Source organism: Aquila chrysaetos, chromosome 13, assembly GCF_900496995.4.
Source record: "Aquila chrysaetos chrysaetos chromosome 13, bAquChr1.4, whole genome shotgun sequence".
NCBI classification, from domain to species: Eukaryota; Metazoa; Chordata; class Aves; order Accipitriformes; family Accipitridae; genus Aquila; species Aquila chrysaetos.
The window spans coordinates 21,498,186-21,525,336 of NC_044016.1; the positions used below are offsets into that span (position 1 = coordinate 21,498,186).

General features: G+C 54.5%; 1 protein-coding gene across 2 annotated transcripts in view; it reads right to left on the reverse strand.

Moving 5' to 3' along the window:
- Positions 1-1,356: 1,356 nt before the first annotated feature.
- Positions 1,357-27,151, reverse strand: part of TMEM63B (transmembrane protein 63B) — a 48,773-nt gene continuing 22,978 nt past the window's right edge. Inside the window, exons 2-24 of one of the 2 annotated variants that reach the window (XM_030036182.1) lie at positions 20,629-20,827; positions 19,919-19,998; positions 18,043-18,081; positions 14,318-14,408; positions 13,493-13,530; positions 12,570-12,712; positions 12,248-12,299; positions 11,850-11,958; positions 11,256-11,326; positions 10,353-10,433; positions 10,099-10,222; positions 9,875-10,008; positions 9,588-9,725; positions 9,158-9,311; positions 8,783-8,889; positions 7,890-7,976; positions 6,448-6,513; positions 6,145-6,307; positions 5,886-5,991; positions 5,561-5,728; positions 5,305-5,420; positions 4,990-5,070; positions 1,357-3,897 (exon numbers count right to left, since the gene is read on the reverse strand). In XM_030036182.1, the coding sequence (XP_029892042.1) occupies positions 3,733-3,897; positions 4,990-5,070; positions 5,305-5,420; positions 5,561-5,728; positions 5,886-5,991; positions 6,145-6,307; positions 6,448-6,513; positions 7,890-7,976; positions 8,783-8,889; positions 9,158-9,311; positions 9,588-9,725; positions 9,875-10,008; positions 10,099-10,222; positions 10,353-10,433; positions 11,256-11,326; positions 11,850-11,958; positions 12,248-12,299; positions 12,570-12,712; positions 13,493-13,530; positions 14,318-14,408; positions 18,043-18,081; positions 19,919-19,998; positions 20,629-20,805 (2,490 nt within the window). In that variant the 5' untranslated portion in view covers positions 20,806-20,827 and the 3' untranslated portion in view covers positions 1,357-3,732. The remainder of the gene's footprint in view (positions 3,898-4,989; positions 5,071-5,304; positions 5,421-5,560; positions 5,729-5,885; positions 5,992-6,144; positions 6,308-6,447; positions 6,514-7,889; positions 7,977-8,782; positions 8,890-9,157; positions 9,312-9,587; positions 9,726-9,874; positions 10,009-10,098; positions 10,223-10,352; positions 10,434-11,255; positions 11,327-11,849; positions 11,959-12,247; positions 12,300-12,569; positions 12,713-13,492; positions 13,531-14,317; positions 14,409-18,042; positions 18,082-19,918; positions 19,999-20,628; positions 20,828-27,151) is intronic. The other variant, XM_030036183.1, reaches the window with a different exon arrangement.

The window sequence follows — 27,151 nt, forward strand, 5'->3', positions numbered from 1 at the left end:
GCACCAAGCTGCAGACAGCAGCGTGCTTTCAGACAAGGAGCAAACAGACCTGCACCGCCAGGGTTTGTTCCTGCTTTGAGCTTGTGCCTGAATGGCTCTGCGAGCTTTTTCTTTGGCCTTGACCACCACTGACCATCCTGCCTGCACAGATCCGCTCCAGACACTGCCCATCCTTGTTGTGATCCCATTCTCCTCCTGTTCATCTCTTGCCTCATTACCCCTCGGTGGCCTTTAAAGCTGCTTTCAGAGCTGACTCTCCTGGGGTAGGAGACAGCTCCTGCATAATCCTGTCCTGCAGGCTGTCCCATGTCCTGCCCCTTGTGCTTGGGAGCAGTTTCCACCAAACACCCGCACAATTTCCTTGTTCTCTTCCCTCGAGCTTCACTTTGCAGCAATGCCTGCAGGGACTTGGCAGTGCACACCGTTCCTCTTTCGGTTTTTGGTTCTTTGTCTGTGCCCAGGCATTGCCTCTTCCCAGTCCTTTGGCTGTGGGCTGCCAGGGGAAGGAGAGGTTTTTTTGTCCCCTGCTCACGCTGTGCCGCTGGCACATGAAGCCACAGAGCCTGAACACAGCAAGGTGGGAACGGAGGTGGGAGCCTGGGGTCACTTGTCCATCTCTGAGGCCTGCCCCATACCTCCCCTCTCCGTTGTGCCATCCTCCAAGTAACAGCCACTGTACACAAATTAACAAGCATGGAGCAGCTGCCCGGGAACCACCCCTGCTCCAGCCTGCACCAGAGAGCAGCAGGGAGCAGTCCTGGGGGCTGGCTGCTTGCTGCCTGCCCCTGTGCTTAGGGGACGGCTGAGCTACAAGCAGCATCACACAGCAGGAAAGTGCTCCCAGCCAAGCTGTGCTCCAGGGATCTAGCATCCCTCACCCTTTCCCAAAAGCTTTTAGCTGTCCACCCAAACAAGGCTGGGAGACAGGTTCCTGGATGGAGGGGGCAGGAGCAGTCACATAAATTGCTATTGGGACCATAGGGTTGGGCTGACATCTGCTACAGAGGCCACCAGTAAAACTCCCCTCCCCTCTTCTCCCACACCATCCCCAAAGCATCTTTCCCCATCCCAGCCTCACTGCATGCAGCTCCCCATCCAACTCGCTTTTAGCAGCAAAGCCTTCGATGCCTCTGCAAGCCGGAGGGAGAGCCCACTTGGGCTGGGACCCGTGAGACACAGCCGGGTTCCCAGCAGCAGGGCAGGGCTTGTGCTCACACAGGGGGACCGCACAACCCCCCCCCCGCTCCTCGTTTTGCACCACGCATGCTCCTGCATCCCTGCCGCAGCTGGGGTCCTCTCCTCCCAGGTCCCAGCCCCCAACCCGCTCCACAAAGAAAAGACTGCAAGAACAATAGCTCCTTTTTTTCCTTTTTACTTTTGTACACAAATATATACAGGGTATTATACACATCTCTACACAGACAGTGCCACTCGGAACACACAGCTCTCTGCGGGCAGAGCCCTGACAGCCACACAGAGAGTCCTGGGCTACAGCTGTACCTACAGAGACTGGAATATCCCAGCCCGCCTGCTGGACCAGGGGCAAGGGCAGTAGGTGGGTGCAAGAATAGGGAAGCAGGATCAACATTCTCCCCACCCCAGCCTGGGAGGGGACCAGGAGCTCTCAGCTCACATGCTCATTTCATTTCTAGCCCATCCCTGGAGGGGACAGGGTGACACTCACCATGCCCCTCCACACCCGCATGCACACCAGCCCTGGCTGAGCCCTGGGAACTGGGGTGGCCTGCCCTCCCCATGCATCAGACCCACATCTCTTCCCCTCTGTCCCCCCTTTCCTCTGGGCCTGGGATTCCTATAGAGAGGTGTACAGGAAAGTCAGCTATGTCATCCTCAGAGCAGCCCCCCCCACCTGCTCTGTGTCTCTGGCTCCCCTCCTCTAATAGGGGGTGAGGAGGGAAAAGCCATGGGATGTGACCGCCCTACCCCAGAGTGGAGCTGGGCAGGGCTGACACTTCACTTGTTCAGGTCTATTAAAGTGCTTGGAGCTCCAGGGCTAGCACAGGTGATTGAAAAGGTAAATGACTGTCCCTTTCCACCCGGCCCCATCAGACCCTGGAGGGCACGGCCCCAGTGAGCCAGAGCAGCACCTGCAGATGATAGGCAAAGAGAAGGTGGTAGTGTCTGCAATGAGCACCAAACAGGATGGTGGCAAGGAGTTGAGGGAAATAAATATAGCTCAATAGCAGGGAGATTTATTATTTTCCTTTACATTTTACACAAGGGGAGGGGGGAAGCAATAGAGGGCAACTGATCCTGACCAGAGACCTCCTCACAAAAAGCCTTCAAACAAGGTCAGACCTCCCTGTGGATGCCAGGGGCTCCAGTCCACCTCTCCCATCCAACCTATCCCCTCACTGCCTCTGGAACACAGCTATTACCAGAGAGGGGGCAAGGGCAGAGGGAGGGGAAGAACAGCCCCCTCTCTCAGGCTGAGTGATGCTGGGGGAGCCTACACCCAGTCAGGACAGGTGAAGAAAGCCAGCACAGCTCCACGAGGCTTCTGTGCTCCTGAAGATGGTGGGCTTGCTTGGAGAGGGCTCCCAGGGGGTGCTCTCCCAGGGCTCCCTCCCTCCCCGACTGCCTCAGCTGGGGGACAACCCTGCAGCAGCTCAAGGAAGGCAGCCCATGGGGGCCCCATCGCAACCGGGCAGCACTGATCCTGCAGGGTGCCAAGGGCCTGCAGTCCAGTACCCTTTCTCCCCTCTCCCTAGCACCCAAGAGACCCCCATCCCAGCCACCCCCATCCCTGGGCCTGACCCTGCTGTGCAGACACAGGGCAGCAAAGGGGGTCAGGTCACAGTACCACATGGGGGTCAAGTTGACTTTTGTTTGAAAGGGGAGTACAATGTGCAAAAAAAAAAAAAAAAAAAAAAAAAAGCTACTTAAAATGATGCTGCAATCCCCTGCCTGTGCCCCTGGGGGAGGAGGGCACAGGACCTGGGGGAGAGGCTGCCTGCGCCTCCCTCCTGCCCATGAGAAATGCCCTCAGCACCCCTCACCCTGTGAGGGGCTGCCCAGCTCATACCAACCCCATGCCCCTTCCCAGGTTGATGCCACCCCTGTCCACAAGGCCAGGCTGTCACCTTTGCCGGGGTGGGGGGGGAGGTGGGGGGGAAGTCTCTGTCGCCAGCCCCTGGTGCCTGGCCCAGCTCCTGGCACATCACACCAAGTGGATGCTGCAAGGGGTTGAGAAAGGGCAGGCATGGGGAGAAGGTGCAACAAAAGCCACCCCCCTCCCTAGGTGGGGCTTCCAATACACTGACTAAAGCATTTTGTTTATCACCTTCCTGTAAATCTAATAAATTATTAGTGTTTCTCACCAGGAGGACAGGGGGCAGAGGGGCCTGCTGAGAAGACCCCAAAGGTTCCCCTTGCGCCCTCTTGCTCCCCACAAAGCACCCAGCCTTCCTCTTCCCTGCAGGTCCAGAGCAGCACCACAGGGGTCACAGTCCCCCTCCTCCCCAGCCCCCAAGGTTTTGGGGTCCAGGGACACATTAAAGGTAGCTAGTAAGGAGCATGCCTGCTGAGCTGCTGGACGAGCAGGGAAATGGAGAGCTTGTGGCAGGGCCCCTGCCCTCACTGAAGGCAGTGGCCCTGAGGGGTGGGCAGGCGAGGGCAACGGCCAGCACCCTTAGGTGCCTCTCCCTAGGTCTCCATGCGCACAGCCTGCCCCACTCCTGGGCCTCCTTCCCCTCCCACCTTCCGAGGTCCCTACTGGTGGATCTCGTTCTCTATCAGGCTGTCCTCACATGACTGGAAATCCGTGTCGTTCATGCCATCTGCGTTGATGAGCTCCTCGTCCTGTGACCCCTGCTCCTCCGACTCTGTCGCTTCGCCCTCAGGCGAGGAGTCCTGCAGCACTTGGGCGATGTACTTCTGCCAGGGCCAGGCACAGGACGGGCGACGGGTGGGGAAAGAACAGAAACGCACATGAGCCCAGGGGCTTCTCATGGCAGCACAGCACAACACGCGAAGTGCCTTGCAAGAGATTGAGTGTGGGGATATGCTGGGAGGGCGAGGAAGGGTCCAGACTCCATGGGATATACCATGAGAGGGGGTAAAAGCGGGGCTGGCTTGGCCCTGCGACAATGGATGTGCCAAACCCCAGCATCCTGGGACAGGCAGCACCCCCAGGGAGCCAGGGCTGGGAAAGCATGGGGCTTCTGAGCTCTTTGGAGCTCACATGAACTGGAAGACTGTGCTCCCTTTTTTGCCAGTGGATGTGTCCCTCTGAGGCTGTGCCTGCCTCCTTATGGGGAATCTCCTTTTGGAGAGATGCCGCTGCCCTTAGGTACATGGAGACTGGGAATAAGCCTGGATTACATGTGCACACCCCGGCCCTGCTCTCCTGAGGAAGCAGAAGGCTCTGCTTTACTGCATCTCTGCATGTACTCCCTGAACAGCCCCATGCAGACCCCAACTAGAAAAATCTCATGGTAGAAGGAAGCAGCTGGAATGAGCCAGTGAGCCAAGGAGAAGTTCAGAAAACTGACTCTGGGATCTCAGAGAGTTGGGTAGGGGACAGGAGAGTCCCCAAAGCACTTTCACAGCATTCAAGGCAATGCACACAGAGACTCCTTTACATAGGCACTAGGACCAGCCTGGTGGGTGACAGCCTTTGCTGATGGTCAAGCGTGCAAAGATGCAGAAAGAGAAGGGAGACTGACCCGGCTGGATTTACTGTCCCAGCCAAGAGAGAGGCAGAAAGTAAATGAGGCAGAAAGTAAAGGCACAGCATCTGAGGAGCAGCAGAAAAGGGTTGTTCATAGGGGCAGGGGGGGTTACACTTCATCACCCAGCTCAGGTAAGGTGCACAGTGCCCAACACTTGCATCCCACACTCACTGGGAGACTCTGGGTGCTGCCTCAGAGAGGTGAAGAGCAAGGTACTTGGACAGGGAGTTACCTCCCCCTTCCCAAACCTGGGTAAGGAGCACACCAGGGCATGGAACTCGGGAAAGGGACTCACAGCTGATTTGGGAGCTGGCAGACTGGTGGCAGGTCTCCCGTTCTGCCTGTCTTCTATGGTGTCCACCTCCGTGTGGTCAATCTGGAGAGGAAAGGAGAAACTGACAGACTGCTGGGGCAATACATTTGCTGTCCCACCACAGGAGCAGCATACAGGCAGCAGGGACAGCTTTGGGACCGTCCCCTCTGTGAAGCCAGGGTTGAGAGGCTCTGCTGGGGAGCAGTCTAGGGTCCCCCCAGAGCCCCCACTGTTTCGCTGCTGAGCTGTGCTCCCAAGAAGAAGGATCCCGCACCCCCACCCAGCACTCCACCTCACCTTGTAGTTGTGAGCGCTGAGGTATTTGAAGTGCCCGAAGCAGACGTGACACAGGCAGATCACAATGGTGATCACGAGGACCACAAAGGTGAACATGGAAGTGGGGGCCAGGAAGCCTGGGGCAAAGGAAAACCAAAGTGGTGGTGTCAGAGGGACTCTGACGATGCTCCATGGCTGCGGGCTGCCAGGACCACAGCCTGGCCAGGGAAGCAGCTCTGTAGGAAGCCAGGGGCTGGCATCCCAGCCCAGTGCTCACCTGTGCGCATGGTGGAGAAGAAGAGAAGCCAGAAGAGGCAGAGGATGGGGGCTGCCACCACCTGGTTCACAGCCCCAGAATGGATCTTCTTGTCCAGTTTGGCAGGCAAGTAAGCATAATACAGGTTGTATCGGTCCACCAGGTGCTTAAGCAGCATGTACATGAGCCCTGGGAGAAAGGGAGGGATGCCAGCAGAGCAGGGAATCAGCTTCTTCCCCAGTGCCTCTGACTGACAGGGAATATCCCCTCCGTGCCACCCTTCTTGCCTCCCAGCCTCGAGCTCTCCCCAGCCTCTGACACAGGGAGGCAGAGGGTTATCACTTACCAAAAGGGACAATGATGGGGCAGGTGATGCTGTATGTCATGACCACAGTGAAGACGCACATCATCCAGGCATAAGCAGCCCCAAACTGGAACTCATAGGCCTGGTGCTGCCAGAGGGAACACAGACCCGTCAGCATGACCCTGGGAGCTGAGCGGGACGTGCAACACACCCAGCTGTACACACAGCATTGGGGGCCCCATCACAGCACTCCCATCCCCAAGTGGAGGCCACAACCCACCCCCTCAGCCCCACTACATACTCGTTTGACATTCCTCCGCTCGGCGGCCGAGCGGGCCAGGCAGAGGCGTATCATGTACATTAGCAAGCCGGGGATGCGCAGCAGGTCCATGGCATTCCCGATGAAGGCAGAGGCGATGACATAGTTGACGAAGAAGGCCCCATTGTCCGGCAGAAACACACACCTGAGGAGGCGCAGCGAAAGCAGGCTGCAGGATGTGCTCCCCCCTTGCAGGGCAGCAGCCAGGAACCCTCAATACCAGCCCAGTACCAACAAGAACCTCCCCCCATTGCAAAGAAGACCTTTCTGCCCAACTCCACTTACTCAAATCGCACAGCGGCTTCAGCGAGGAATTTTTTGTCAAACAACCAGCGGAAAAACACATCCAAGCTGTGGGGGAGGTGGGCAAGAAGAAGAGTAACAGTCAGAAGTGGCTATAGACAGACATGCACATGCAAACATGTGGAAGTTGCTCTAGAAGGACCCAAAGCTCTGACCATAGACTGTTTTGTTCCCTCTTGGGATGTGTCACCAGCAATTATGTAAATCAGACACTGGGAAAAACAGTGCAGCATCAAAACGTAAAGCTTCCCACTCTCATGTGTCCTTCTCCCTTTGCCCTGATCCTATCAGTGAAGTATTTTCCTCTGCCCTCTGTTTGGGCACAACATCCATGCAAGGAACAGGTGGCTGACTCGACAGAAGAAACCAGTTAGGTACAAGGTACTCTCCAACACAGAGATTAAAAAAAAATCCCTTAGGAGAAACAAACCCCATTTTCCTCAATTCTGATTTTTTTGATATAAAACCACCCAATCCTCTGGCACCTCAGGTACTGGTGGAGTACAGAGCTCCAGAGGCAACAGCAGGGGGACCGAGTCCTCAGAAGGAAGTGCAGTCTGTTTAACAGTATCTGGTCAAAATGCAAACCTTGTGAGAGCATTCACCTGCCTAGGTCGTAAGGCTATACGCAATAAGGCATTTTTAATCTGGCTGGGAAATGTTGTTATAGTCACCCACCAGTTTGGAGGACTATTCTTCTGCTTCTCTCAGAGGGTTTGTCCATTCTCAGGAGCTGCTTGACTTCACCACTGAGGGGCTGTATATCCCCTACCCTACAACATGTAAGTCTCTACCAGGACCCCCCATCCCATTCCCACCCTACAGTTTTTCCTTCCTCACACTGCTTCCGTACTTGACCACTGTTCAGCACTGGGAGCCTGTGCTGATGGCTGGCAACTGATGCACTGCTGTTTGCCACAGGGCATTTCTATAACCCCTGCAGGAAAACTTGGGGCCTGCATCCAAACAGACAAGTATTGCTGCAGCCTACACATAACTATCCCACCCAGCCAAGCAGTGCAACCTACTCAGTTCTGTTGCAAATGGGGAATTCACTAGTTTTGTGCAAAATTTGGAGTGCGCACTGAGTACAGAGGTGGGGAGTGCCTCCTTCACCAGCAGACCTCGAGCAAACTTTTCACATGCATGCATCAACCGTGCCAATTTTTGCTGCATTATTTGTAACACCACAGCACATGTCAATGCATCTGCAGATTGATTCAAATAAGCTCCAAGAAACCCAGACAGGTATGGTCTGGCCTGGCCCCATAACCAGAACTAAATGCCACCTTCCCAATGGGATGGTGGCCAGGGCACTTGTGCAGCAGGGAAAGGATGTAGTGTAGGAGAACAAACAGGGGTGCATCTCAACCCTCCCCATGCTCCAGGTCTCTGCACTTGCTTTCCCTTCCCACCACCCCTACCTGCTCAGGCCCAACGATGGCAGCAGCAAGACCATGAAAATGAGGAAGGTGTAACACTTGTGCATGGTCGTTCTGTTCTCTCCAGACCTGAGGGCAGAGAGGAGGCTGTTAATCTTTCACTGTCACCCCACCAGCCCCAGGAGCGGTGCCCCCATCGCTTTCTCATTAGAAAGTACTTCCCAGTGTCTGATCTGAATCCCACCCTGTCCACTACTGCTACGTGAATATGCCCTTTTTCCCCTCCAGTGTGTCTGAGGTCTCTTCTTGAGTCCCAGTTCCTCCCCCCTTGTCTCACAGGCCCTCCCAGCCCTTGTATCTTTAGAGGACTCTGCAATAATCTCTCTTGACCCGCAGTCCTCAGAGCTGGTGACAACCTCCCCACCAGTCTTTGCAACATAGAGCAGAAAATAAAGCTTACACTGCACGTCCTGTGGGGAATGTGCCTCACAAGCAGCACATTTCTAGTGCTCTGCACTTCAAGTACCTTCCCTGTGGCCAGAAGTCATAGCAGCTAAGGCTAGTTTCCCTTGGAAAAGCTATGACTTACACACGAGAACAGGCATGCCACCCCTGCCCGCTCACCTGAGACAAGACTTCCCTCACTACTAGCATTTCTCACAGTGACCAGCCCCAACTCCTCCCAGCTTTCTTCTTCTTGTAGACCTACATCAAGCTCTGCTCAGACAACCATGCTGCACAACAGCTAAGGATTGGCAGAACAGCTGTCTACAGCAGACCCCAGGTGTCCAAGAGGTGCAACATAACACCATGCTTAGAGTGGAAGACAGAAGTTCAAGCAGAAGAATCCAGCCAGGAGCTTTACATCAGTGAGAAGTGTCTAGTGGCCAGGCAGCACACTGGTACAACTAAGAACAGGTGCTGGCTGTCCTTACCTGGTCCAGTGCGCTTCAAAGAAGGCAGAGTAATACACAATGGTGGGCAGCAGAGCAGAGAAGCACCACAGCAGCAGGGTGGGGAAGAATTGGGTGATGATGGGGTTCTGCAACAAGACAGAGAAGAGACTGCATGTTACACAGTGCAGGAGCTCTTGTGCCAGCCACAGGTAGAGCTGCCTTTGCTGACGCTGAGTCCCCGGCACCACGGCTGCCACTGGACCCTGGCCAGGCTCAGCACCTCCCTCATGGCCAGGCTGACAGGACCTGGGGAACACTGACAATCTCTCTCCCTATCCTCTCCCTCGCAGGGGCTGTTGTGCCTTGGGGTGCTTCCTATGCTACCCATCCTGCACCCGTCTCCAAAGGCCTTACATTGAGGTACTCCACAGGCTTGGTGACATTGAACTTGTCCATAGTGGTGATGATGATAGCAGGGGTGGTGAGGAAGAAGAGGAGGATGAAGAGGACCACATTGATCACGAGGCAGCGGATCCACCAGATGAAGCCCCGGATGGAGAGGTGTTCCCTGGGAGGAGGGAAGGAAGGCATCAGGATGGCTGCATGGGGGAGAAGGGCAGATCCAGGCCCTCACATGCACACCACAGCCCAGCCTGTGTGAACAGCACTTAGGGTGCCAGCCCGAGGCTTTTCCCTTCCAAGTCAGATCAGACTTTAGCTCAGCCAGGCTGGGCTTCAGCAAGAACAACTCATTCAGTTACCAGAGGAGCAGATAGGGAGGGAGACAGTGAGGATGCACCCCTTTTCCATGGCAGGGCCCACTGAGTCCCACAGAGCAGCTCACCAGTAGATGTTCTGTGGGTCAGGGGCATAGCTGACTGTCCAGTTGGAGACGTGGAGGGACTCACTGCAGGAGGAGGCCCTGGGCTCCCCACGGCATGCACAGCCCTGGCACTTACAGGCGTTGAAATCTTTGAGGATTCTAGAGAAGAAGAGAAAGAGGGAGATGCTGATGCAGAGGGCTGGCAGGGACAAGCTGGGGGGGAAGCCTTAGTGCTGGCATTCCTCTGATTTTAGGCGAGAGGTGGGACAGGTCACCTTCCTGGGGAGGACAGGACCCTTTGCACTCACATGGCTGTGATGGTCTCATTGTGGAAGGTGACAAAGGCCATCCCCAGAGGCTTTTCATTCACCTTCTCCTTCTCCCGCTTGTAATCATCTTTGAGCTTCTCCTCCAGCTTGGTATAGTACTCGATGGCCTCCACCTGGGCAGAAGGACAGGGGTCAGAGCAGAGACGTGGGGACCCAAGCCCCCCATGTGCCCCACCATCTAACACCTCCAGCTCTCTCCCCACCTCCTCGCAGCCCCTGATGACACAGCAGCACAGGTGGCCACAGGGCTTGGGGTTGATCATGGATGGAGTGTTGTCTTTGCTCTGCAGGTTGGTGAAGTAGATTCGCCCGCGCTCAGCTTTCTTCCTGAAACAGGAGAGCAGAAGACAAGGAAGGAAAGAAAGAGGGTGGCTCAGAAAAGCTCCTGTGGCACCAGACTTGAAGGAGAACCTGTGGCATCGGCCCACCCTGCCTTCTCTCCCAAACCAGGGGTTACCTCTCTGCGTCGAGGAACATCAGCCGGGCCACATCATAGCAGGGACGGGCCTCCAGGACGGTACAGTTGGCGTAGGCCTCCCTGCAGACGGGAAGCACCAGCTCATCACACCCAGCACCAAAGGCTGTACCCTCAAGCAAACCCCACGCATCCAGGACTTCTCTCCTGCCCTGGACCGAGCATCATGACGCAGAGTAAGAGCTTGCTGGGGGCAGCAGGGGAGCCTGCAGGCTCTGTCCCTTATAGCAGAAGCAACACATGGGGCAAACACTACATCCTCCAGGCTCTGGCACAAGGACCCTCTTTGGACTTTCACTCTGTGGCAGCAAGGCACCCCTCTGATCTCACACCCCCTCTCTGCCTTCATGGGCCACAGGGCTTGGGGTAAGAAAGAGGTGGAAGGGTTCCCAAAGGGTACAAAGCATTTATCCTCTCCCCATGGTGCTTCTAAACGTGGCCCTGACAGTGTGTTCGTTGAGGTCCTGATGAAAAAGGAATTTCATTTTTATGTTAAAAAAAAACAAACAACAAAACACTTTTCTACAAGGACTGTGATCAGGGCAGAAGCAGCAGCACAACATCCCATAGTCACTGCTTGAGCGCCTCCTGCATCTCATCTCTGAGCTTGACTACATCTCAGGACATGCCCTGTCCACTACTTACTAGGCTGACCCCCTATGGCTCTGCAAGAGATAGCTGGGCATATCCCAAGGCACAAAACCAAGGACACTGCACATTCAGATAAAAATTTGTGCAGAAAAACAACAGAGATGCCCAAAATAAAAGTGTTCACCCATTTCTGCTCTCAATGTATTATTGCCATTCCAGGTAACACAAGTACTACCTCAATAAAAACATCCCTGTTACAGAGCAGCCTTTAATTAGGGTCACAGTGAGACTTACTCAAAATGCTTCTTGATCTTCTCTGGCTCAGCGTATTTTGAGATCCCATTGATGAAGAGAGTTCGCTTAACCTGGAAGGAAGAAAAAGAGGGGAGGGCAAGTAGGTGTGGACAGTGTGGAAGACCGAATTGTAGCAAACCCCTCCAAGGCCTGAGTCAGCGATGGGAAAGGGCAGCCCCATCACTTCTAGCACCCAAGGCTCCCCCTCTCCTATGCTTCCACTAGCTGTTGGCATCCTGCATCCTCGTGCGCTGCAGATTGACAGGCTAGGGACTTATACTGCAGCTGCCTAAACAGAAACAGGGGGTACCCTTAAGAAACCAAGGCGGCAAAAGCAGCTGGAGCAACCCGAGGAAGGCATGGGGTCCCCCGCTACATGCTGACCCAGTGCAGGCCTCTCCTTCTTCCCCACAGGCAGTCAGGGCTGCTGGTCTGGAGATCTGCCATTGGCCAGGCAGAATAAAAGAACAGCCAAAACAAGACAGCCCCGAACTGCTGTGGGAAGTGGGGTGCTCTGCACTCTCTCCAAGGCCACCTGACTTGACAGAAGGGCATGGGAAAATGTGCCTGGGAGAGTGGCCAGATCCTGCTCACCAAGTCATCCTCTTTGTAGCGCATCTTGGAGGTGTGACGGCGCATGCTGTACACTGTCAGCAGCAGGTACAGGAAGGCAAAAGATGTGTGCAGCCACAGCAGGTTATTCCTGTCACAAGAGAGACCACAAAGGCCAATGCAAGGTTGCCACTACAAGTCTGCGTATGGCTAGTTAGGCCCTGAAGGCACTGGGGCCATGAGCAGAGTAACTGGCATGGTGCCCACATGCCCTACAGCCAAATTCCAGGAGCTCAGGCTGGAAACTGGAGCAGGGACAGTAGCCTCACAGCAAGGGCAGAAACACAACCTTCAAGGAGGTGATGCTCTGCAGCAAGTGGACATTTACAAAATACCCCTTAAGGGCCTCAATTATCCATCCCACCACTGCCCACACATACCCAGAATTCAGGTTAGCGATAGTTGTCCTCCCAAAGCTGTAGGCATTGTTTTCTAGGGAGAAAGAGGCAGACACAAGCACGTTCAGTCATAACGAGTGGCACAGAGCACCACTGGGGTGGGCTATGGCAGGAATCTCACCTGCAGGACACCCCAAAACCCAAGCTGCTCAGGATGACCCTCTCGATGTGCCACGCTTAAAGTGGGACAGCAGTCAGGGTTTCTCTGTGTGAGTCCTGTCCTGCCTTCCACTGCTCCCCAGTGGTCTGGCACATGGTGTTGAAAGCAGCTCCCCCTGCCCAGCCAAAGGCTCCCTGCTCTCACCTAGTAGGTCCCCTGAGAAGTTGACAGGTAGCACGATGCCCACAGAGAGCACACCCACAGCCACCAGCAGCCCGATGATGTGCCTCTGGAAGGATAGGTAGTGCACCGCATCACCCCCGCACTTGTCCCGAATCTCATCATCCCTGCCGGGGAGAGAAAGGCAGTCAGGCAATCTTCTACATTCCCTCAAGTGCTAGAAAGAAGCACAGGGTCATGGCTGCCCTCCTGGTTTGAGCCCACACAGCACCCCTGGTTCTGCCCTCCAGACCTGTGGCCAGGCCCTGGGGTAGGGAGCCCAGCACCCAGCCTTGAACCAGCCTGGGCAGAAACCTCCCCATGCAATGCTTACTGCAGCCCCACTCTCCACGCTCCTGCCCTCTGCCCCCCAGGACAGGCAGCTGGACACAAGCAAACCCCACCTCACACCATTCTGGTGGGCCTTGCCTCCCCTGCTTAAATACGGGATGGCTGACACTATCCAACAGCACTCTGAAGCCAAGAAGTGCTTAGGAGACTACTCCTGAGCATCATCAGGCTGCGGGTGTCTTCCTGCCTCCTCCAGTCCCCTCTGTGCCATTCCTCAGACAGCAGTGCCCCTATCAAGAATCCCAGGGAGAGGAGCATCTCTGCAGAGCAGTGGACAGTGTTTTTGAGATGGGACTGAGGCAGGGGAGACCTGGGCTGGGTGCCCTCCTCTGTCAGAGACTCACTGTGTGACCTTAGTTTTGGCTTTAAGACTCCTCATCTAGTCCCATCTCTGCTTGTCCTCTCCAGAGGACACACTTTGCTTGTGTTCTTCAGAGAAGGGGCTGCAGCAAGGGCAGCAGCTTCACACAGCTGTACTGCACTAGGTGTCCTAACACCCTGCACTGCCTCTCCTTCTTCCCCATGTGGTTCTCTCATGCAGGTCCTTGGGCACTTACTTTATCCTGAAGATGGCTGTCAGCCAGGAGCAGAAACCCTGTGGAGAAAGAAAACAGGAGGGTCTCACATCACTCCATATTCCCTTATCCCTGCTCCTGTCTTCAAAGGCTAAGGGGACCAGGCTGGTGTCCTTGCATCTCCACAGACTTGGCTTGGGGGGGGACAGACCATGAGCACCCAGACATGCAGAGCCACAGACGGGCCAAGGTGAAGGAGATGACAGTGCTACTCCATGAGGCACAACACAGGCTGGACTCTGCCATGTGGCTGTCCCCTACCAGCTCAACCTCCCAGCCATCCTGTGGGCTCCTGGCTAGTGTGGAAGCTCTCCACAGCCTAGAGACACCCAGAAAATTCACCACACAGGTACTTTAGCCATCATCCTGGACAACAGGAGCTCTGCAGGGACTGGGAAGGAAAGCTGGGCCAAGCCAGTGCTCCTCAAAGGACACCTGGGGGAGGAATATTTCCTGGGAGCTTCACCACCCACCCATCAGACCCTGTTATCCTACTGAACTGTGTCTCCCTTTTAGAGAGGAAAACAGCAGTGGAGATAAAGGTGTGAGGAGGAGCTGGCAAGCGTTGTTTGTAATGCTGAGATTATAGGTTGGACAGATGTCCATTAAGCCACAGAGATGTACAGCCTACTTATTTAAGCACATGTCTAGAAGCCACATAGTTATATCTCCTTTAGCTCTACAATGTGTGGGACCTAAGGCCCGGGGATGGGCAAACAGCATTTCGTCTGAGGAGCCCTTGGTTCAGACAAGCTGTGGGCTCCTGGTCACTCAAAGGCAAGGTGTTTGACTCTTGCTGTTACTCACATTGTCCCTCTGGTCGAAGTCCACAGAGCTGGAGACGGAAGTGAGGCGTTCGTAGCGGTCATGGTTGTCAGAGTGCAGGGCGGAGGCTACGCTAAAATGACAAGCAGGAGTCGAGGGAGAAAGTTAGAAGATGTGAGGAGTCAGCCTCGCTAGGAACCAAGGGCACCCAGAAGATCAGAGGTTAGTTCAGGTCAGTTTGCCCCAGGTGAGACAGAGGCAAGATCAGAGAGCAGAGGTAGCAGTATGCAGAGACCCCTCCTCAGACAGCATCCTGTGCCCAGCAGCCCCTGCGGGCTTGGCTGTGGACGCTACTCACTCAGCACCTTCTGAGAGGCACCTGTGTTATGCAGCAGCCCCTGCAAGGAGGGGCTGGCAGCTGCTGCCATGGAGGAGAGGTGAGGTCTGTTTAAGACAGGGTTTAGACAGAGGAGAGGAGGTGGGAACCAGAGGGTGCTGCAGCCCCTCTGGCTCCGCTGCAGCCACGAGGCAGCAGCCCCAGCACTCTGGAGAGGTGCTGGCAGCGGCTCCGTCCTGGAGGGCCTCGCTTGCCTTAGGGAAGAGGAAGGCTGGGAGTCTGGTGGGCTGTATCCCACTACACCAGTCCACCAGTCCTCCCCACCCTTAGTGCTTCAGTGCAGGGGAAGCCAGGAGGAGGAAGAACACGGCTGAGTCCCAGCAGCTGTGCTGCCTGGAGCCAGACTCAGCTGGGCCTCCTGCCTGGAAATCCCTCCAGCAGGAGCAGGGCAGACAGCTAATGACCACAGGCTAAAGGACAGGAAAGCAAGAGAGGTGAATATCCCAGGCCACTTTACTCCAGGCACAGGCAGGGACCTAGACAAAGAACCTGCAGCAGAAGCATTCAAGGCAGACAACAGCTCCCACTACGAATGGGGGTGGAGGGCAGCTGGCAAAGGAGACAAGAAAATGGTCCTGACACCTAAATTAAATAGCACTTGCAAGATGGCAACAGCAGGCTGGGACCTTGGAGGTGCAAGAGGTATGGCTGATCTGAAGGCTAGAAGCAAAGGAAAAAAAACAGATGAAAACATGGTCTCCCTGTAACCAGTACAGGCTCAAGGTGGATCAGATGGGCAAGAACCTGGAGAAGAAGCAGCTGCGAGACAGGTGCTAAAGACAAAGTGGATGACACTATGGGAAGGAGAACAAGCAAAGACCCTTATGACCCTGCTAAAGGAAAGAGGATGGGACACGTGGCCTCCCTCAGAGCAGAGCAGCACCTGCTGAGTCCCTAGCTGGAAGTAACACAGAGAGGGGAAAGGAGATTAGCTGAAGGTCATGGGACTACAGCAGTGCAGATTAGACAGTGGTGTGCAGCCTTGTGACTGCACAGCCCAACACCCTGCTCTGCTGGAGGGACAGAGGGAGCTTCAACCAAGCTCTCGGACCTTCAGCCCTTTAAAATCCCAGAGGCCTTGCAGGTGGGCACAGGGAGCAAGGGTGAATTTCTGCTGTCCACAGCCCCAGGGAGAGACCAGCACAATGACATGGTGTGCTTTTGGCTCCTCGGTACTGGAAAAGCAGAGGGCAGAGCAGAAGCAGCACTGGAAGAAACAACTGAGAAGAATGCCATGTTATGAGATGACCAGGCTAACTCAACTCCATTCAGGAGGATGCAGAGATAAGATGATCGGCAGTGCTGAGAAGACAGAGGAGGCCAAACCTTGCCAAAGATGGAAAGCTGGAAAGGGAGCTCCAATGGTACCTGCACCTAGCTGGAGACTTTTTAAAGCAAAGCACCAACAAAGCAAGTAGGTGGAAGCAAGGTTGCCCTAAACTGCAAGAAGATTAAGGGGGGACCCTGCCCACTGCCCCAGGTTTGGTGCTGGTCCTGCCAGGGAAGGAGAAGGATGAGGTCTGAGGCACAGCTAGCCTCAGGCCAAGGGAATCACAGGCTCCAGGAGGGGAGGCCAGGCATGCCATGGAAAGGGCTTGCTGCAGTGCAAGGCAGGTGGTGGCTGTGTGGGTGGCAAGCCCCACAGGGCTCTGCGGTCGCTGCCCTTACACACAGAGGTGCAGGTAGGTTGCCACGACCTCCTGGTGCAGACTGAGTCACCAATTAAGAGTGCCCATCGCTACTGCAAGCGCTGGCAAGAGGCAGGACAAGGGCACTTGCTGGTTCTCAGGCAAAGGGACACATCAGAGGAGGATGTCCTCCCACACCAAGAGCAATGCTGCACATTCATGGGCTTGGAGCACCAGATGGCATACACATGTCCCTAACCCACCACCTGCCACTGCACCCCAGCACAAAGAACAGCTGGGATGGGAAGGTGCCACCAGCCTTGGAGGAGCACAGCCAGGACAAAGTTTCCTCGCTGAGCTCCACAGGCTTTTGAAAGTTTCTGGCTACCAACACTGTCCCAGCTCAAGCAGTAGGTTTGGGTGCAGGGCAGGGGCATGGGTGACAGCAGAGAGCTCCAGCAAGATGAAAAATGTGAGCAGGAAAGAACAGCCCCCTGGAGAGAGACAAGCACTCATGAGGATAACTGAGGTGGCCCCCCCTTAAAACCCTCAGAGCACAACAGCTCTGCTGCCTCTGCCTTACTACCCCTGCAAGGTGTTAGCAGTGAAAAGTTGCCAGACACGCCTGGAGCAGGGCCAACTACTAGTGAAGCACCCAAGCATGAGCGAGGGGTCCCCTCTGTGCCATGTACCACAGCTACCACCACATCTGTTTTTCACAACTCTGTTCTGCTCCTTTGGGGGCAAGGAGCAACTACAAAAATAGGAGCATCCTTGCACCCTCTGAAGGCAGTAGCAGTGGCAGGCCCCTGCTTTGCAAGTGATGGAGTATGAGAAGTGAGGCTGCAGTTTGCTGCCCTGACCTCAGACATGTGTCAGTCTGGCTGGAGCAACCATCACAGGCTCTCCACTGCCAGCTGATCATCTCTGCAGTGTGTACCACCCAGCCAGTCAGCAAGGTATAAGGGATGCTCTTTTCTTAGGCATAAAAGCAGCAAGAAAGAGGAAAGAGCAGGGAGGGAGAGGTCCATGGCAGTGCTTAATGGGAAACACCAGGCCAAGGTGCCAGAGGATGCTCTCAGCAGCACTGAGGCAGGAAGTTTGCTTCTGCAGGGGGAGAGAAAAAGGACAAAGGTGCTGCCTTGCTGGGTGTGCTGCCAGCTGGGGGTAGGTGGCAAGGGACAAGGGCCAACACTTGTCCTAGTCCCAGCAGCCTCATGGGTAAAGGAAAAAGAGAAGTCTTGCAATTCCTTGTCAGATCCTCTCTGTGCACCCGCCTGGCCTTGCAGCTGTCATGGAAGCAGCCCTCGTGGCACCCTGGCATGAGAAGGACCAGGCAAAGGAGGCTCCCCTGCAGCTGGGTGACCCAAGCCTGCTGTGGACTCAGGCAACCAGGTTTACTTTCTCCATTGTAAGGCAGAATAGCTGGATGGGCACGTAGAGCAGGGTACATGATGTGGCACCCTCTGCCTCGGGTGGGATTGGGAGCTCCTTGGGACTGCTGCCCTCAGGGAGCATTTAAGGGCTACGTTTAAGGGGGGTGCATCCAGCTGTGGTAGCGGCTGACACAAAGTGGAGGGAAAGAGAAGAGCACAAATCCACCAATAGGCACAAGTCCAAGCCCAGACTCCCAGCCACTTAGATTAGTTCAGAAGCAAGACAGAAAACTGTAAGAGAAAAGGAGAAAGAGAGAGTGCAAGCAAGAAAGAGAGAAGAAACAAGACCCTGAAAAAACGACATACTATTCCCGCTCCTCTCGCTCCCTCTGCCAGCGTCGGCGCCTGGGGGCACAGAAACACAAAAGGAGAGGTTACAACCATGGGAGCAGGCGCTGGGTCTCCTCTGTCTCAGAGAGCTATGCACCCAACAGGGCTCCACACTGTCCTGAGGAAGAAAAACCTGCCAATGGTCAGGCTGGAGAAGATCTTCCTTCCAGAGCCCAGTGCTGCCCCAAGCCACAACACCCCAGAGCCCCCACTGGCCCAGGGGCAGAGTGCTTTGTTGCCAGCTAAAGGGAAGCTGGCTTTACCAGGAAGGTGGCCTGGCTCCACACCATGGGTGTCCCAAGGAGCTCCTGAGGGACAGGGCCAGGCAGGACAGCCTGCCAGGGCTGGCCCAGCTGCCACCTGAGCTCCCTTTCCATGCCTCTCCTCCCCACCCAGGCAGCCAACACACTTGCATCCCACCCTCCTGAAATGCTCATCCCACCCCATGGATGGGCCAACCAGCAGGTGCTCCTCCCTGGGATCCTCGTCCTGGTGATCTGCAGCCATGCAGTCCCTCTCCCCATGCTTACCGTCTCTCACCCACCAAAAAGCTGACACCCCTCTGCCTTTCTGCCTACAGCCACTGCTCCCACTCCCTCATACCCAGGGTGCTCAAGCATCACCTCTAAGAAGGGCCAGCCCTCTCTCCCCACTGAAGGCCAGAGCTGTGCAGCCCCTGCGGCTACCAGTCCACGCTTAGGTCCAGATAGCTTAACCCTGAGGAGCTGCTGCCCTCTCCCTAGTAAGGTCTCATATGGCTATTCCCTTCTCCTCACTTTCCCCCAATGCCCCTGCATTGCTCATTTCCCCAGTCAGGCCAAGAAAGGAGGAGCAGAGGAGCCACAGGGACACAGCTGCTTATCTAACACTATCCAGGACCACTTATCTAAACCAGATTTCCTGTTTCAGTGCTAGAAGTAAACAACTCTTACTCTCTCCACTGTCATGCAGAGTGCTCAAGAGAAGCTTACGTGAATCTGTATCGCCAAAGGAGCCGAAGAGGCTGGAGTTCAGTCCCATCCAAGCCTTTGGGCGCAATAAGCTCGTGGAGCTGATCAAGGAGAACCACCTACCACAGTCAGCCTTCAGAAGCCACACTTTGCCTCCAGCACACAACAAAGCGCCAAGGGCACAGCAAACCACCCCTGGAGAGAGGCGGACTACCTGCACAACCCCTCTAGCTTAATCAAGGAGAGTTCCTTGTTTGGGACTGGAAGAAAATAATCTTTGTCCTACCTTCTGCTGACAGCAAAAATGAGAATAGCATCATACTGCTGCAGAGCTGCCATTCCCAGTGGGCCCCGTCTTTGCCAACAGACACCATAGCCCACAAAAGCATTGGGCAGGAAAGATCCATACCCAGACCGACTCATCAGTACTTGGGATGTGAGCTAAACTCGTGTTAGCACAGCAGTACTGCACCTGGAAACACAGCCTACCACTTTCAAGTGCTCTTAATGAGAACTGCATCCAGTAGAGCCACAAAGACACCTTCAGAGCTTAACAAAGCCTTCACTGTGGCAGCCCTCACCCTTGCTGTGACCTCTTTTCCTCTCTTGACCCTCCATCTGCTGTTCCTCTGTAAGGAGCCCTGCACACCTCTGTCACTATAGGGACCAAAAGTGATATGGAGCCAGCCGGGACCACTCCCTGTGTTGGGAGAAGGATGCTGTAACAAAAAAGCTGGTAAGTGGGGATTTTTCCTGTGCCTGGAGCTCAGGGGATACAACTGGCATGCTTGCATCTCCTCCCTAGCTGCCTCTGGCACACAGAAGGGGATTTATCCCTTCTGCCCCGCAGCAAAGAAGGGTACCACTCATGTCTTGTTCTCCTGTCCCTCTCCTACACTTACCTGTCAGCATCAGTCACCAGGGCCAGGCGTCCGTAGTCCCAAGCAACTTTACGCAAAATTGAAAAGACAAACAACAGTGCCTGGAAGAGAGCAAAGGAGCAGCTGTGAGATGAGGCATTGTCCAGCTCTGTCCTTGCCCTCTGCGTGCAGAGCCACAGGAACAGGGAGGGTAGGAGGGGACAGGACTGCTCAGCTAATGGCACATTGAGGCCACGGGACAGCACAAGTTCTCTAGGGCTGTTAAAATCAGACTATCTGGATGGCTGTGGGAGGCAGAGGTCCAGGATGCAACACACAGTAGCTAAGTTAACTACAAGATCAAAAGGCCCTCAGGTCCCAAGGAGGTGAGATTACGGCTACAGCATCTGTGGTCCTGCAGTTCCTAAGGAGGAACAAGCAATGCCTTTGGGTGGGTAAAGCTGCAGGGACTTGGCACCGTAAGTGGGAGTTTTGGGATGCAGAATGGACCTAACCTGACCCATGTCCTTAGGAAAATTTGCAACACCCTTCCATGGGCTCAGTGCAGTGGTATTGGAATTAAGTCAATAGTGGCTAAGGGACACGATCAGGACCATAAAGTCAGCCAGCAGCAAAGTCTGGGATGGCATTTAACTCCAACTCCAAGCCCTTAACTCCAACCACCCAACCACAGTCCTCCATTCATGGCTAATTAGGGGAGAAGGTGCTGAACCAACAGTAGGTAGACTTACGAGAAAGCACATAAAGTCGAGGGCTAGGACAGTGGGCACGCCACCAAAGGGCAGCCCCTGCAGCACAGTGCTGCGAATGCGGGCACTGTAGCAGTAGTCCTTGGTGCTGTTGTTGCATGTGGAGGCTTTGCAGGAGGCCCCTGCTGAGCCCAGGGTGGCGATCACGTAGGGAAGCATCTCTACAGCTTCATCGTCTTCCCTGGGGAAAGGAGAGAAAGGCCTGGTTAGACACACACCAGCTGGATGACAGTGTAGCCCTGTTGAAGTTAGGGGTCAACCTTGCCTGCTGGCTCAGGCTCCTCTATGCTACAGGATTTCCCTGGGAACCAGTGTCCAGGGACAAGGTCATCTGGAGAAGCCTGCTGAGTTTGAGGGGTGCTGGAAGAGTCTGGATGCTTCAGCAGCTGTGGTCCCACCACACACAGTCCCAGAGCTCCCTTCCTTGTTCCCCCACTCTCACGCCACTTAGGTGCACCTCCTTCTCAAGGACTACTCCTCTTCCTGAGGACGCAGTGTCTCAGCCCCTTCCCCTCAGCAGGGAGAATGTTTAGGCACAGGAAAAAATGAAAGGGTTGGGTGGTGGGGGCATGAAGTCACGTCTGGATGATGGAAGCAAACTGCTATGGGACAGTTGCTGCATCATGATCCCACAGTTTCCTTTGCCTGGCTGCGTGCCATTAGCTTTATTAGGCTGAATCACCACCCTCTGCTCACTGCAGGCCTCAGCCCCCAGGGCACCCATCAGGGGCCAGTTACACCCCCTGCTTGTTTTCCTGCCTTCCTCTGACTTGGATGCATTTAGATGCAACCACACAGAGGGCAGAGAAGAGGTTTAAGCTCTACTATTTAGCTGGTCAAATATTTTATTTATTTCAGTGCCCTCCACAAATTGCTACAAGACCTGCAGCTGGGCTTGGGTCAGCATCACTGTTTGGACATGGGGAGAACTTCCTCTTGTGCAGAGCAGCTCCATGGGAAACAGAGAAGACTATGCTAGCAATGGATAAATGCAAATTGAGCATCACCGGGATGGTCTAGAAATGACAAATCGACAGCAGAAACACAACCACATTGTGGAACAGGGAAGAAAAAACCCCCATCAGCTGCAGAAGGAAGCAGCGATAACAGATGGGAAGATCTACTCAGGCTGCCGATCCCTGAACCACTCCTTTTACACAGCACCCACCAACCACCCCAAATCCTTCACTACTACCATGTACCATGCAGAAAGGCTGGCTAGCACAGCATCACTTCTGGGCAATGCTCAGGGGCTGCTTACCCAAGCCCAGAAATGCCATCCTGGTGGCCTGGGTAAAAGAGCTGTCACTTACCCAGAGTATGAGAAAGCCACCACCACTTCCCTGCACTGGTTTCAGCCTCTTGTCCCAGAGATGTCCCTTGCCACCAGCCCTGCCCTTCCAGCTCCACATTGGATGGTGACATTAGCAGAGAGGGCGCAGGGCTCTTCCCACCAGCTCATGGGTATATCCTGGCAATCTCCCGCCTAGCTGCAGAGATTTATCAGCATCACAGCACACTGCTGGCTGGATAATGACCACCAAACTGTTTGCTGTGGTGTCCTACAGAGCTCAGCTTCAATGTGATCCCTCCCAGCTCAGCTGGTACAGATGCACAGCTGCAAACCAGCTGAAGCACCAATGACAAAGGGCACCGCAACAAGCAAAAGCCCAGCTGGGTACAGGCATTGAGGGGGGTCAGCCAAATTGGAAAAGCCACCAAGCAGTCTATTAAGAGATATTTACAGGTACAGAGCTAGAGCAGGGCTGCCAGGAGCAGAAAAAGAGAGTAGAAAAGCAGGAGAAGAAAGCCAAGCCATGAGATTACAGTTGGGAACCAACTGGGGAGCCAGGCAGGATAATTCACCCTGGCTGAATTAACAGGAGACTGGGAAGCTCCAGGGGAGGGATGGGAAGAAACGATGGGATGAGACTCACCAATGTAAAGTCACACGCTTTGGAGTGTGAATGGTTATACCCCTCTGTTTTCACTTCCAAAGTGCCAGACTAGATGGACTCATTGCAAAGAGAAATACCTCTCATTCCTCATTTTGGGAATCTTGTAAATGGTATCTTGCAGCAACCAGTTCCAGATGTTGAGTAAAAGACTGTGATCCCACTGCAACTCCACAGCATTCGGTTCTCCTTACATAGTGGCAAAGAATAAAAAGCCTTTGCTTTTTCTAGATCTGCTAAGCTCACTACTATTAAGTGCCCCCTCCTTCCCATGACACAGGGTGTCTTCCAGCTCTAACCACTCTCACCGCACATCCCCAGTATATCCTCTTTTGACCCTATGGAAAGGTGACCAGAACCGCATACCATATCCTGGATAGGGAAATGACCTTGACTGCCAGAACAGCATCCTGACGCTCTCAGCATCTCTTCTTATGCTACTCCTTGTGTGGCTGAGCATGATTTACTTGTCTGATGGCATCTTTGTGTATTGAGGAAAAGTATCTCTGTAGCTCGCCCACAATGCTGCTGCCCTGAGTAGCCACAGTAATTTAGAAGCCAGCCATGTCCCAGAACAAATCATTCCTTCCAATACACCCAGCTGCACGCTTCTCAGTACCCACTTTCTCATTGCCTCACACCACTTCACGCAGTGTCGCTCTGGAGTCATTTCATCTTGACAAATCTGAATGACTCCAGGGTTTCTGCAGATTTTTGGTAACTTGCTACATATCATCTTTTCTGGGTCATTAATAGTGAAGGACCTCATCCCTCTGCTTGTGTCACACTGAAATTGCTCATTCGCTCCTATGCTTTGTTTGTGGACCCTCAGCCATTTTCTGATCCAGGATTCTACATCTCTTCCACTGGACAGTTTTCTTAACAGTCTTTTGTGAGGAATTTCAGAGGTTTTCTGAACATCCAAGCAAGTTACACAAGCTGACCGAATATTATATATTATTTTACCAAAGTACTGAAAGACTTGCAACAGATAAGGGAAGTATGCTTTTTCCTCTGCAGAGACCAAACTGTTTACCTCATTGCCGCATGTTTTATAGCTCCATTTTCTGGTCAACTTTCTAACAGAAACGATGCTCATATGCTCACATTGCCCACAGCCCTATCATAATCATTATTTATACAAACCATTACGTGTTCAAGACAAACTTCACAAGCCTATGGGTAATTTAAGCCACATTTCACAGAGACAGGTCCCAGAGATGTATTTTTTTTCTGAAGCCTAGAAGATGGACTGGAAGGGACTGGAGATAAACCTTCCTAGCCTCTCCAGTAACCCAACCAGAACACCCACTAATAGAAAAGCTGTGGCATATACCCAAGGCTTACACTGCCTCTTCATCAGCCCAGCGAGGCAGCACAGTGGCAGTCAGCACCATCCTTAGGTAGGCAACATCCCACCTGGCAAGCACAAGAAGGGGCTCCCCATGGAGAAAGAGGTGCTTCAGGTGTGTGGGAAGGCTCAGAAAGCTTGCAGGGATGTCTGGAGCACTTCTGCCCTTCCAGCTTCCCCAGCTGCAGGCACACCCAGCAGCAACCTACCACATCACTTCAGGTCAGACCCACCAAGGTGCCCAGCTTCTTCTGGGGTTACAACATGAATTAGGTAACTAAAAAAAAGCTTGGTGGCCATCTCTGCAGGCTCAATCGCTAGTGCCTACCTAGTATCCTTCATCCAAAGACCCTTCCCAGGAGCTCATCAGCTGAGCAGGAGGCTGGCTGGTCTTGCCAGGCACAACGCAACTTGTGGGCCTGGCAATACCTCTGTTCTCATGCTTGGTTTGCGCCTTGGTCTCAGACAGCTGCTCCAGGGGACCCTCTGTCCCCACCCTCAACCAGACAGGGCACGCTGCAACGTGTCCTGTGCTGCAAGGTGCAGAGCTGGTCCTGGAAGCAGCTGACATTGGGTGCACTGTTTTAAGCAAAGCACGGATGGGCAGGAAAGGTGGCGCTCGCAGCAAGCACAGTCTTATGGCGCAGCAGCATACTTCCCAATTACAAAAGGAAATCCCCTCCAGCAGTGCGGGAGGGAGAAGGGGACTTGTCCAGCAATGATTGCCCCCCTCCCCAAATACACACCTGATGCCGTGCCCCCACCCAAGGCAGATATGGTTTGGCAAAGCTTTCTGTTCAGATCCCACTGCCTCCCTCTGGGGAAGGACCCTGCATGCCTCCTTACACCTATGTTGCCACTGCAGGTAAGAGAGCCCCTGTGACCACACAGGCTATGCCGTGTCAGGACATGGTTAAAGGTGCCTTTCCTGGTCCCTCCTTCCCCTCGAGGGCTGTAGGACAGGACGAGCTTGGCTCTGCCTGGGCTGAGATGCTAACATCAGCATGAGCTCCTGCGCATCAATAGAGCCAAGGCACAGGGAGTTGGTGGGAAGCTGTTGCGAGGGCTGGGAATCAGCCTGAGGTGCCCAAGCCCTTTCCTGACTGTGAGCACGGCTCCCCACCACAGCACACAGCAGGGTCAAAGAGGCAGTAAGAGCAGGACATCAAACCAGGTCCCATGCAAGCCCTGAAGCCTTCCCCTCCTGCACTCTGCACATTTATTGCTGACTTCCTCAAAACAACAAGGACAGCACAGAAAGACTTGCCAAAAGGCATTTTCAGCTCTTATTCAGCAATATGGGAATCCAACACCTTTTCTATGAGCAGCAGGAAGGGGGGAGGGAGGAACGGCAGTCCCCCTGCTTCCCCCATCCCCACAGAAGCCTGCTCCCTGCTCTGCACCACAGCCTCTACATCCCCAGCAGGACCAGCGTGTCCACACTGCCCCATGTTTCTACCCCCATGTGTCAGGAGCAGAGGCATCCCACTTGCTAGCTGAAGTCCCTAAAGCACATCCCACCAGGTGCTGCAGTGCACACAGCCTCCAGCCCAGCTCCCGCCTGCTAAGCCCTGTGCACACAGTCCTGGGAACTGCTGCTCTCGAGGGCTTGGCAGGCGCTCTCTTCCTCCTCCTCGCCTTTGTCTGTGGCCTGTAGGTCAGCACAAGCTCACTGGGTTTTCCTCTTGGATGAGCACCCAGGTAGGAGCCAAGCAAGCCTCCAAGCTCCTGTCCGTCCATTGGAAAGGGAAAGAAGGGAAGAAGGCGGCATAAGGCTGGGAAGGCCATGATGACATGCCTTGGCCCTTCCACAGCTGTGTCTCAGCCTGCAGAGTGCATGCATCAGGATGCTCATGGAGTCATCCCACAGTCTGGGCAGGGGGCGACACCTGGCAGAGGCCTGAGGGGCTCTTGCAGGGCAGGGGACCAGGAGGTGCCCATTGAGGAAGCTGCCTGCCCCACGCTGAACTCTGTTGTGGCACTGTGTGGCTGGGGCACACAATAAAAAAACAGCACTGCAGGCCCTCCCAAATGGAGCATTTCCCATTCTCCTCACCAGCTCACCCTGGAGTCTCTGCCCCTCAGGCCCAGTGCTCACATACTCTGCCGAACCCCTGGCACCAGGAGGAAAGAAAAAAAGAGAAAGTGCTCTGCTGGTACTTGGGCAGGAGTGATGTAGGAGCTGGCTGGCCGGCTTACAGGCAGACGGATGCGCCGACACGGGCAAGTGTCTAACTGTGTTCTTCCAGCCACACCACTGATGTCAGCCAGACATAAGGAGGAGGCCTGAGAAGCGCCTGCAGAAAAATATAAATCCATAAAGCATATGCCTGCGCTTGCAGCCAGAACAATGTAAGCACACAAGCTATGTTTATTTGTTTTCTCACCGGTAAGTGTTAATAACCCCACCTGTAATTAGAACAGCGAGACTGTGCTCGGGTAGAGACGCATTCTTTTATGGAAATGTGACAGTCTCACAACAGGCTGGGGGCACAGAGACAGGCAGCCAGATACCAGCAGGTCCAGGGTTAAGATACTAGAGATTTCCAGATTTAAAAAAGCCCCAAAAACCCACAACCCAAAATTTGCTAAATCTCTAGGACACGATGTTCAGGGAGGTGAGGTATGTTTTGGTTCCTGGCCCCAGAGGGTGCTGGGGGCATGGCCTGTACTTCGCAGACCTGCTTCTGTGGGGTCCCCTTGGCCTTCCAAGCACCATAGGTGATCCATGCCTCGACGTGAGGGACCTGAGCCTGGAGGACATGCTACCCTGAGGCCCTGCCTGCCAGGGCAGCACAGACCTGCCTGCACTGGGCACTTGGGGACCCTCATGCAGCAGCTGGCACCCAAGGTTGAGGGAGCCTTTTCACCCCCCAAACAGCCACCTAGGTTACCTGCACCTTGATGGCAAAGCCTAGCAGAGCTCTGTGCAAACTGCTTGCAGCCATGAACAGACCACAGGAAGAACAGTCCAACTCTTGGTAAGCGAGCAGGGAAAAGCCTCAGGAGACATGGGCAGAAGGGGGCTTGCAAATTAGCTGAAAGCCTTTCCAAGAGTACAGCAGCAAAGAAAAGGGGTAAATAGCACTCTTGCTGCAGACAGACCAGAGGGAAAACTGCCCTGCTCCATGCTTCAGACTTGGCATGGGGCTTCAGGCAGCCGAGGGCCGGAGAAGTGCTGATGTGCCAGGTGCAGCGA